This window comes from Patagioenas fasciata, chromosome Z (genome assembly GCF_037038585.1).
Source record: "Patagioenas fasciata isolate bPatFas1 chromosome Z, bPatFas1.hap1, whole genome shotgun sequence".
Lineage (NCBI taxonomy): Eukaryota > Metazoa > Chordata > Aves > Columbiformes > Columbidae > Patagioenas > Patagioenas fasciata.
Window position 1 is genome coordinate 85,583,346 of NC_092560.1, and position 11,257 is coordinate 85,594,602.

At 47.7% G+C, this 11,257-nt stretch overlaps 1 protein-coding gene across 1 annotated transcript; it reads left to right on the top strand.

Moving 5' to 3' along the window:
* Positions 1-751: 751 nt before the first annotated feature.
* On the top strand, positions 752-6,498 carry LOC136115564 (signal peptidase complex catalytic subunit SEC11C). The gene is made up of 6 exons (XM_065861779.2): positions 752-909; positions 1,670-1,779; positions 2,946-3,095; positions 5,113-5,232; positions 5,859-5,916; positions 6,300-6,498. The coding sequence occupies exons 1-6, from the start codon at positions 868-870 to the stop codon at positions 6,351-6,353; spliced, it is 534 nt and encodes a 177-aa protein (XP_065717851.1). The 5' UTR covers positions 752-867; the 3' UTR covers positions 6,354-6,498.
* Positions 6,499-11,257: the final 4,759 nt, after the last annotated feature.

Below are 11,257 nucleotides of genomic sequence, written 5' to 3' on the forward strand. Positions count from 1 at the left end.
TTATCTATAATTGCCTGAGTTACTGGTCTGCACTCAGTTTTGCTGCCCTGCTGTAAACTGGTGGTATATTCAATGAGGCTTTTAGATTTATTCCAGGTAGAACGATTTCTGGTGTAAATGAGAATTTGGCCCTTTTTTGCTGGGAGCGAAGTGTAATTAGGCAGTGGTTCGCTTATGTGTTACGTATGTTAATTAGTAGTTTCGCGATCATCATTTCCCTGTTGCACAAGTACCAGACGTGTTGCAAACGCGTTGGTGGCCGCGGGCGGGCGGGGCTGAACAGGCACCGGAGGGTCTGCGGACACTGCACCGCGGGGACCGCCCGCCGCTCCACCGGGAACCGGCGCACCTGGCGGAGCACGTGGCCCCGCCCCGCCGGCCCCGCCCCGCCGGCCCCGCCCCGCCGGCCCCGCCCCGCCGGCCCTCCAATGAGCGGCGCACACGCAGCGGCGGCCCCAGCGAGGGCTGGCCGGCAGCCGCCTGACCCGAAGGACGCGGCTCAGGAAGCCGGTGTCGCCGTCCTGTTGCTTCGCAGACAACTCTGGCTCATTCCGCCGTATCGTGGGCTCTCAGCGTCCACCGAGAGCCCCCTCGGACCGCAAATGGGTTGGGCACCTGCAGGGACCGGAGGCGAGGGGATTCGCATTCAGGCCCCTCGGCGCGGTGCATGCTGGGAGTTGTAGTCCGGGTGGCGGCAGAGGCCGCCGCGCGTGGGCGGGGCGGAGGCGCACGGAGACTACAAGTCCCGGGGAGCAGCGCGGTGCCCGCGCCGCAGTTTCCTGGTTGGTGCGGTGAGCGTGGGGGTTCGGGCTGTGAGCGGCTCCCGCGCCCGCCGAGGACCCGCCGGTGCGGCCCTGCGCGGCCGCCATGGATCTCTTCGGGGACCTGCGGCGCATGAACAAGCGGCAGGTAGCGGAGGGGCTGCCGGTGCGGCCAGGCGGGGCCTGGGGCGCGGAGTCCGCGGGAGATTCCGGGGGTGGGCCGGGCCGGGCGGGTCACGTACCTGAGAGTCCCATGAGCGTGTTATCGAACGGTGGTGAGTGCAGACGGGCGGGGTCGTTTGTCGCCAAAGTATCTTCGTGTGTTGCCGAGAAGAATAACGGAGGAAGCGGTGTGAGAAGCTGTATCCGCGCTTCAGGGCAGCGCCGAGCAGGAATGCACTCAAGTTATAAGAGATTTTCCACATAAGATATTTCTAACGAGTAAAGGAAATGATCCCTTGTTGTGTCTCTTCTATGCTCCCAGCTCTTCTGTCCAGAAAAGATAACTGTTCAAAGTGCAGCGGCTGGTGTTGCTGCTTTACTGTATTTCTCATGTGTGTTTTGAGCCCTGTGAGCTCAGGAGGAGTCAGCAGCCTGTGGTCAAACCAGATTAGTTTCTGATATTTTAGAAGTCGTTCCAGTGAGCTCAGTGGCTTGTGGTGCTCACAGGCGGGAGCGTGGACCGGGCACCGTGAGCCCAGGCTGGGGCACACGCTGGACTAAACCTGCGTACCGCGGTGTGGCCGGAACAGCAATCGGTTCCACGAGGCTTCTTCTGGAAAACGATTGTAGCATAAAAGTCCACGTGCCTGGGTTGTGATTCAGTGGTGCATATGGGTTGAATTTCTGTGTTGTGCTTTGAAATACAAGACGGTAACTTTAAACAATACTTTTCTTATTTTATCTAGCTGTATTATCAAGTCTTGAATTTTGCTATGATTGTGTCTTCTGCCCTTATGATATGGAAAGGGCTGATCGTCGTTACTGGAAGTGAAAGCCCTATTGTTGTGGTGCTCAGGTAAGTCAATGTAAAGGCGTTTCTGTTAAAGTACAGAGATTGTTTTGTCCTTCGTCTCCTTCCTTTTCCCCTTGAATAGATTTTGAGTTTGAAATCTCACCTTCTTAAAGATATACTCAAACACTTTTTTTTCTTTTAACTCTGTTTTCGGACACTTAGGCTGTTTTCATAACTGCAGTCTGGTTTCCATTGAAGTTTGTAGATATGTGGTGTACAGAGTCAGTCTTGCAGACCCTGAATGCTGATCAAACGCTTGAAGCTAAACACGTGTTCATGGAACAGAAATGGAGTGTTGGTCAGCAAGGAATGTCTGCAGCAAACACCGGTATTTTAGTGAGACTCATCTATTCATGTTATTAGTTATGGAATCCGGAGTCGTACCTTAGAGGTTGTTACCAAAGAGTGCGGTGGCTGGCTTTGAAAATAGGCATGGGTGTTGTGGTTGAGACGGACAAACCACACAGACCGAGTTCTTCTAGGATGAAAGTAGTAGATGCCATTTATTGCCACAAGTGCATTTTGATACAGTTTTACCAATTCATGTGTCTCTTAACTATTGGTTACAAGTTACAGCAGTAACATCTTATTGGCTAATCTTGCTATCATCAGTGTTTCTCTTCTACTCTCTTCTGTCTCCCGGGTACATCATTAACATCTCTGGATACCCCTTTACTCCCATCTTTCTCACAGGTAGGCCTTCAGAACTTCAAGGCTAATTTCTGTTCCCAAGGACCCAGCGTAGTCCCACACAGGGTGTTCTGGTCATTAATAATAATTGCTGACGTAACCGTAACTCCTGCTGGTGTTAATTGAACTCGTTCTGTGTTGAGAAGTACTTCTTGTTGTACTGGGAGACATATTTTGACTTTTCACCGATGGATTGGGTAACCAGAATGGCTCGCTTTGTTCCTCCATCGTAGCCACAATACTGCTTCCTCTGCAGCTTGTTTCCTTTCATTGGGGCAGTAAGCCAGACTTCTGTAGGCTGGCTCGGAGGCTTACTGCGTTCTGGTTGTGTTGAGTGTCGGCGTGCTGTTACTGAACGGGTGAAGCTACAGATTTCCATTGAAATTGTCACTCTATCTGTAAGAATTAAATGTTCTTTGTTTTCATAGCTCTTCTTTCGCTCACCACAATGCTAATAAACTCTCTCTCTTTGTTTGTAGTGGCAGCATGGAACCAGCTTTTCACAGGGGAGACCTGTTGTTCCTAACGAATTTCCATGATGACCCAATCAGAGCTGGTGAAATAGTTGTTTTTAAAGTCGAAGGCAGAGACATTCCAATAGTTCACAGAGTAATCAAAATACATGAAAGGTAATGCAACTTGGCATTTTCCTTGTTTCTAAATGTAGTTGTCTTCACTGTGACTTCCACTTACATTTTAATTTGGTAGTATTTTATGGAGAAGACAGGTGAGGATATGCTGTAAGATCAAAGCCACCTCTGGGATGTGATCCACATTTTCCGCGGTGCTGTGGCACGTGTGACTCTGTCCCTCGGCAGAGCTGCTCAGTTGGACGCTGGTAAACCCATCCCAAAGAGGAGCCCGGTGACACGAGCCGTGCGCGTTATTCTTGCCAGCGGAGCGGAGTCCGCTGCTGCGCTGACTGTCACGGAACTGGGATTTTGGTGTGATAAATAGCAACTTCTAAAAACAAATCTCTGAAGGAAGGTGAAGGTTCAGAACCAGAGCTCTATGTGAAGTCTGACAAGTATGTGATCTTTATGTGAAGCCTTCCAAGAAAGAGGTTTGACTAAGAATGAGAGAAGAGATTGTTATTCTCTTGGTGTATATTAGTCTCAATGCCAACAGCAATTTCCGCTGAAAAGCAGCGGGTAGGTGACTTGGTTTTACCTTTACTCATATGCCTGCTATGATGAACAGTCCTGTCTGCAAACAGAGGCAATTCTGTTTCTGGTTCTGCACAGCAAGAAACCAGCCTGGAGGTGGCAAGCACTGACATGTTTGTTACTCAGGAAGTCCTGGCTGTGAACTGAAGGTGATTATCTTTTGAGTAATATCTGTTCCTCAACGCTTTTTTGGAACAAATATGTATATCCAAGAATTACCTTTTTTTCTTAAATACCTATTTTGTCTTAATAAAAATTCCTTGTTTCTTGATATGAATTACTTGCAATTGGCAGCTTCTTAATCAAAATCGTTTTGAAGACTGTGAACTCAATTTTTCTAAGTGGGAGCGTTGAACTGAAATCTTGCAAGGGCATGAAATGTGGAAGGTTTTCTGACAGCAGTGATCAAATCATCACATTCAAACCCAGTGTAAGAGACTTGGTTCATTAGAAACAGCAGGGAAAGGGCCAGGGTTTGAACCGCTGTTGGTGCAGAAAGCCCAGAAAGGTGCGGTGACGGGTTCGGGAGCAGCCGGCTGCCTGGGCTCTGTCACCTGCCGCAGCCTTTCGGTGGCGTGGACTTCTCCGTACGGCCCCAAAGCCCAGCAGAGCGTCTTGTGTGCGCTGCGTTATGTGAAGGCTGGTTACACGTTTTGTTGTTTTGCTTTGTTTCCACATTTACAAATATCAAACATAAGTGGGGCTTTGCCTGGAACTCAGTGGATTGTTTAGCAGTTAACAAGTGACCTAAAACTGTGTTGTGGTGTTAGTGACAAAATACTAAACTTGATGCAGGTGTGCAGCTACCTTAGAGACTCTTCAATATCTGTTTTCATCAAAAGGACAGAGATTTTTGGCATAAATGTGATTACTAGAGTTAAACAAGTCCTAAAGCACTGTATTGTACCCCTGTCTTCTCCTAAGGGAAGACTTTCAGGGTCTGCCTCACCTGAGATTTGTGATTCATATGCAGTTCAATTTATTCTGTAATGCGTGACGGCTTCACAGGATCTTATTCCACAATTTGTTAAAAGCAAAACAAACTTAGTAGGGTATTATTCAGCATTTCAGAGTAAAATGCTTTCTCTGTTGAAAGTGAAGAGGCGGGGGGGTTGTTTGGTTGGGTTTGTTTCTGGTTTGGTGTGTTTGGTTTGTCCCAGGCAGGCACACAGTGCTGTTGTTGAAGAGGTTTAGTGCCTGCTCCGGGTGGACAATATCCCTTTCGTGTTCACTGTGTAATTGCTTATATCAAACAACGGTCTAGGGGTGGTTTTTAAAAACGTTTCTGGTTAAAATCTATTGACTCTGTCAGTAACAATTGCAGTGTTGATGATTTAATGGTGTTTGTCAAATACGCAGGACTGGAAGTAGACACGGTTATCTAATCTTGTAGCACTTTTCATCTTCATTGTGCTTTGTGGATGTTAATTGAGGTTTTTAAATTAAGTGGTGTTTGGTTTGTCACCTCGTTGCCTTCTAGAGAAAATGGGAACATCAAATTTCTGACTAAAGGTGATAATAATGAAGTCGATGATAGAGGTTTGTACAAAGAAGGTCAGAACTGGCTAGAGAAGAAAGATGTTGTTGGAAGAGCAAGAGGGTAAGTAATGCGGAATGTCTGTGTTTGTAACTAAAATAGAACATTTAGGGTTAGAACTTAGTTCCACTGTTGGTACAAACTAGATCTGGTGTAGTATTCTAAAGCTTTATTACATGAAGTGGTGATGTAAAGAATCACTTCCTGGGAAAGTTCCTGTAGTGCTGTCACTGATGGGAAGACTGGAAGTCTTTAATTGTTTTTTTGATAATGGCACATGTAACAAATCTGTCCCTTCTGTGGTGGCTCACAGGGCTCTTGTAGCTGCAGAACAAGAGCAAGCCTGAGAGCCGGTTCCCTGTGCCGCGGGATGGGCTTCTGTGGGTGCCCCTCGTTACCAGGATGGTTATTGCCATTTCTGGGATCCATGTGGATGGATTACTTAATAATTAGTGAACTAATAATAATGAGTAATGCTATCAGTAAGAAACATGAGAGAGAAATCTGAGGTCTTGCTCCCACATTTTCCTGAAGTACATATTGTCTCTAAAGCTCTGCTTTGGGTTTTGTTTAGTTTTGGTGGTTGTTGTGTGTTTTTTAATCTGAAATCGATCATCTAAAATATTCAATACATCTCCATGTCATATTTGAAGGTTAATTTTACATTCGTGTGGTTTTGTCCATTGTAGGTTTTTGCCCTACGTTGGTATGGTAACTATAATCATGAATGACTATCCAAAATTTAAGGTAAGTATGCAGACATTGTGAGTACTTGAGTTTAAAATTATAAAATAGCGAGGTAGTAAGAATCTTGCATGTGAGAGTATGTGTTGGTAAATCTGTGTGGTTTAGTACCTAACGTAAAATGAGCTGTGGTGGGTTTTTTTTTGCTTGTTTTAGCTCATCTGTTATCCAATAGAACTCTGCATTTGTAATAATTTGAGAACCTTTTTTATAGGACTGTCATAAACGAAGCATATGCAGTCATGATGGCTGTTCACAATTAATGGGATCATGTTAAAATATTGTGTATCTGCGCACTTGTCCGGAAGGTGTGATGTTGGAGAGGCTTTGAGCCACTTCAGAGCTGCTGTGAAATGATGTTGTGTTTGTTCCCTGTTCTCTTCCAGTACGCTCTGCTGGCGGTGATGGGAGCGTACGTACTGCTGAAACGGGAATCCTGAGGAACCACTTCTCAAGAACAAAGTAAAAAGCTAAATATGCAGGGGGAAAAACTAATATATTTCAGATGTTTTCATTTCTGTGTACAGTTACAAAGCTGTACAAGCTTTTGTCTTGTCTAAATAAACCGTACAACTAATGACTAAAGCTTTCGGCTGTTGGTTAGTTATGTAATGGCGCATGTACCATCCTGCGCAGAGGCTGCTTTGTCTTCGGCAGCCCTGGAAGCCGCTGGCTGTCGGTGCTGTCGCAGCTCGGGCCTCGCTCCTCCGTGTGCGGGCGGTGTTTAAGTGCTGCTGCATCCGAACCCACTTTCTGCCTCCTCGTTGGTTTTGTGGGGTTTCCCTTGATTATTTGTAGACTGGGTTGGCACCCTCTCTTTTCCAACCATACAAACTGCTCTATTGGTGTTTGTGAGGACACTCAGGTGGGTTGGAACAGGTACTGAGCTGTAAGTTTAATCAGATTTATGCCTACAGAAAGTTGTCTAGAAGTGGCCTGACAGAAATGGACCAGAAAGGCTCTTCTATTCTGATTGGAACCAAGAAATGGAAACTTGGAGGGGTTTCCCTAAATTTGAAGCCTGATCCTTTGTGGTGCAGGGATGAAAATCCTGATGGTCTGACTTTCAGAGGCCGGATTTTCAGGGACTGTGTATATTTCTGTAATCCAGGCTGTAAACCGTTCTGCCTTTTGTTCCTAGCTGTAAAACAAACCTGACAAAAAGGTGGCTTTGGTGCTTTATTAGCACGCGTCAATTACTGGACGAATAGCACAGTAGTGTGCTTCAGTGCTATTGCCAATAAGGGCAAGACAACTCACATTGCAGGTTTGAGAATTTGTTCTATCAGATGATACCTGAATGGTGTTAAACGTAAAATGGATTTTTCCTTGTAAAACTTACCTGATACTGTCCTATATCAAATTCTGGGCTTTTCTCTTCTCAGTGTTTTTACCTTCAACAAAGCAGAACTTGTCTTCCTCGCTTGCGTTGGTTTTGTAGCTTTGATAAGGAACAGCATGATGCATTTTTCCTATGGAGTTTGGTTCTTCTGTAATCCCTTACCTCTACAAAGATACGCTGTTAACCAGTAATGGCAGCTCTTCTGTTGTAACACCAGTGCTGAGAGGCAGACACCCGCTGAACTTCTCCAAGTAGTATTGCTTCCGTTATGTCCTGCTAAGCAGTTTTCATGAGTAACTGTATTATAAAAATTACTCATTTTGTGTCAGATTGTGTAGAAATAAAATTGACTCCGATAAATGGCATGGCAGGAAAATGTAGGTGTCCTTAATGTGGTATTTCGGAAGTGTGCCACCACAGCCAAGGAACAATGATTTCATTTTGGAGACGGTTAGTGTAGTAAGGTTTTATTTTGTTGTTCCCAGTATTGCTGAAGTCAGTTTGTTCCCATCCGCCTGCCCCGATACAACCACGGTCAGCTCCGAGTTTGGGAACGAGCTCTGCAGGGGACCCAGGCTCAGGAGCAGCTGCTGTGGGTGTGAGCTCGCTGTGGCGCCCCTGCCCACCCACCCTGGGGCTGACGCACCCAGCGCGCAGTGAGGTTTGATTTAGTGAAGCTCTAACTGGGTCCAGGGCTTCCTCAAATATCTGTGCCTTATTGCATAAGCAGTTATTATTTCACGTTGTTCAGCCTCTAAAGCTGTGGAGCTCTTGTGGAAGATGTCTGCGGTTCTTCAGGGAGCTGTTACGGCAGAGTCAGTTTGGGTATTTGCACAGCGCCGTCCCCAGCTGCAGGTCTGAGCTGCTGGAGACCGGTCAGCTCACAACGTTCACCATTTACCGAGTATTCCGTGGCGACCGTGCCCGCGTTGTGCGGTGATTGCTGGATCCGGTGTTTGCTCTGCGCACACGGCGCAGCCGCCTCCAGCACCACGAGCACCGCGGAGACGGCCGTGGAAGCTGCTCCGTTTCTCTTTCACCCCTTGTTTTCCCATAAAATCTGCCTGCTGACAGAAAAATCGTAGTTCTCTAAAATGTAAAGGGAGCAAATTAAAGTGTGTTATTGTGGTGAAAGCATTTAAAACCTATTAGTGATTTCCTGACATGGAGCACAATGATAGTTCACTTTGCCGTCGGATATGTGAAAAGCAGAAAGGGATTTTTAAATGAGTAAATCTGTTTCTCAATAATCAGACACAAATCTATGTCACTGGATTTCTTCAAGAGAGAAAAGTCGTGTAGAAAGAACGAGTCACTCACAGTTGATAACGTGTTTATTGCACCTGCATCCTTCTCTGGGGGGGGAGTCCAGTATATTCTGTGTATTCACAAATATTAAACAAAAACTTTTCTGAAAAGGTTCATAAAAATAATTTGGAATAAATCTATATTACCTCTTTTATCCTTATGACCAGCCCATGGCAGTAACACAGGGCCGGTGCCCCTGCTGTCCCCGCCACCGGCACAGGCGGTGCCCGCAGCACCAAGGCTCCACTGCAGTTTGGCACAGCCCTCGGTCTCAGCCCCACACACGCATGTTCACCCCAGCCCCGGCGCTCCGGTGAGTTCTGGTTGCAAAACATTGCCAGTCGTTCCCAGAGAGCGTGAGGAGGGTCCTCAGAATGTCCTGATTGGTGTCTTGACCCCAAAAGCCATGCAGAACAAAGCCCCGGCTCTACCTGCGGGTCAGACACGGCTTGGGATGCGTCCAGCGCAGTCTACCAATAACGCAATGTGTTTTGGGAAGGGTAGGTCACGCAGCTCGGGCTCTGGAGGAGCACCAGCCGCCCAACGCTCCCGTGGACGCATCCAGAACCCGCTGGGGGCTCGGAGCCTCGCATGCATTATCGTGCGTGGACTGAGATGCGTGCAGGTTGTGGGACTGAAGATCTCACCAGGGTCTGTTTCTTTTGAAAGCAGAATAAACCTCCTTTGAATGTGCTCAATTAAGAGAAGGCTCTCGTGATGGCTGTCAGCATAAAAGGTAAAACTAAAAGGTAATTAGGGTTGCTTTGGTTTGGGAACATTATTGTCTGTCTTTTCCAGAAAAACAGGAAAATCCTCAAAGTGAGTTTTTGGTGGTGGTTTGCTTCAAAAAACCCACTTTGATTGGTTGAAGGATTGGTTGTATTTGTTTTATGACAAAAATGCTGAAAATGTGTTTTTCTTGGCAAAAATATCCCTCCACTCCAGAAGGTAACGCTAATTAAAAAGAAAATTCAAATCCATATTTGACCAACTCTTTAAATCAGAACTTTTCACTGTAACTTTACCTAAAGGGCAAACTAATTTAGACTTTCGTTAAGTCTGTAATACAAGGCATAAAAATGGGAGAGTGTAAGGAACAATCTCAAAGCAGCTCAAAGCCATGCAGAATGAGATTTAATGTGGAGGCACAGCCTTTAACGCATGAAATGTACGAAGCGCGTATAGAAAATAAGAGAAAGGTTTATTTGTTTGCAGGACTTCTGGGCAACGAGTAGCTGAGTGAGAGCTCCTGGCTGGGCAGCCCTGGCCAAAGCTGCTCCGGGGCGGCAGGGACGGGCCGAGGGGTCGGTACGACCGCTGGGGCTTCGGGAAGCCAAACTGGGGGTCTGCGGTCGCTTCGTTTGGGTTTGAATGGGCAGTTTCCTGAATTCTCAGTTCCTGTCCTGAGTTGCAAGGAACAATTAGAACTTCCCATGGATTGTATTGTATTTGATCAGCTGTCTGTACTGTAGGCTGCACAGTGAAACTCCTGATTGAGACAGGAGAACACAATTGTAAATGAAACAAGAATGCATAATTAATAACCAAAATAAAAGAATGAATCACGTTAATCTGTAAAGAAGATGCAATAAAGTAAGACAAAACAAGGGAACAATTTAGCTCATACAGCAGGATACACAATGGATTTCAGAAGTGATTGTACCAGGTAGTTTGCCCAGTAACCACTTTAATTCGAATTTCCATGGGCACAGCTCGGTCCCAGTCTGCGGGGTGAGCGGGAGGAGCTGGCGCGGCCCTTGCAGTCAGCTCCATTAACTGCGCATTCTGCCCTCCGACATGGTTCTCCAGACAGCAAAATCACCCCGTAAACTGTTCCAGTTCCACATGACTTCATCCCTGTCCCTGTTCTCCTCTGGGACAAACAGCAGCTCATCGGGACCCTGTAGCCCTCCACTACTCATTACCTCCAACCCAGTGAAACGACTTATGTGCCTGGAGTGTGTGTGTGAGTGTTCCATTTCTCTACGGCCTTCGCACTCATGTATTGCCTCCTGTGGTGATTCATCCATCCTTTGCACTGCACTGCCTCTTCATTATGGAAATCTTTTAATCCATTAACTATTACAAAGTTGGGCAGTTCCAGGTGCCTTAGCGTGCTGGAAAGTTCACAGGGGTTTTGCGCAAGCAGAGAGGAAAGCCCTGTAAATCTGTGTCACATTACTGTCACTTGTGACAGTGCATTTGTTATATGGGAAATAAAAAGAGACTCTTTGCAGCTGCACAGCTGAAGAGGCCTTGGGCTGATGGGTCCCACATGCTTTGAGTTCCCAAGGGAGGGCAGAGGAAAACAAACCCCTGAGAAGTTTCTGTTTTTCGAATGTAACGGAGAAAACAACCCCGAGGGAGAGGCTGGGCCGTCCCTCCGCAGTACGGAGGTGCCACGGGCCGACTGCGGGTGTCCCGGCACCGAACCGGGCAGACGCGGGGGGCAGACGCGGGGACCAGCCCCGGCGCGCCCGGGCCAGACGGGCGAGGCAGCGCGGGGGCCCGGGCCGGGCCGGGCGGCAGCGGGCGGGCAGGGAGGCGCGCCCGGAGAGCCTGTGGAGCGGGTGCCGGCCCCGGGTCCCCAGCGCCGCTCAGGGCTGAGCCCCGGCCCGGCAGCCCCTCGCCTCCACCCGCCGGGAGCTGCCGGGGCGAGGGGGCGGGCGGAGGGCCGGGGCGGCTCCCGCCCCC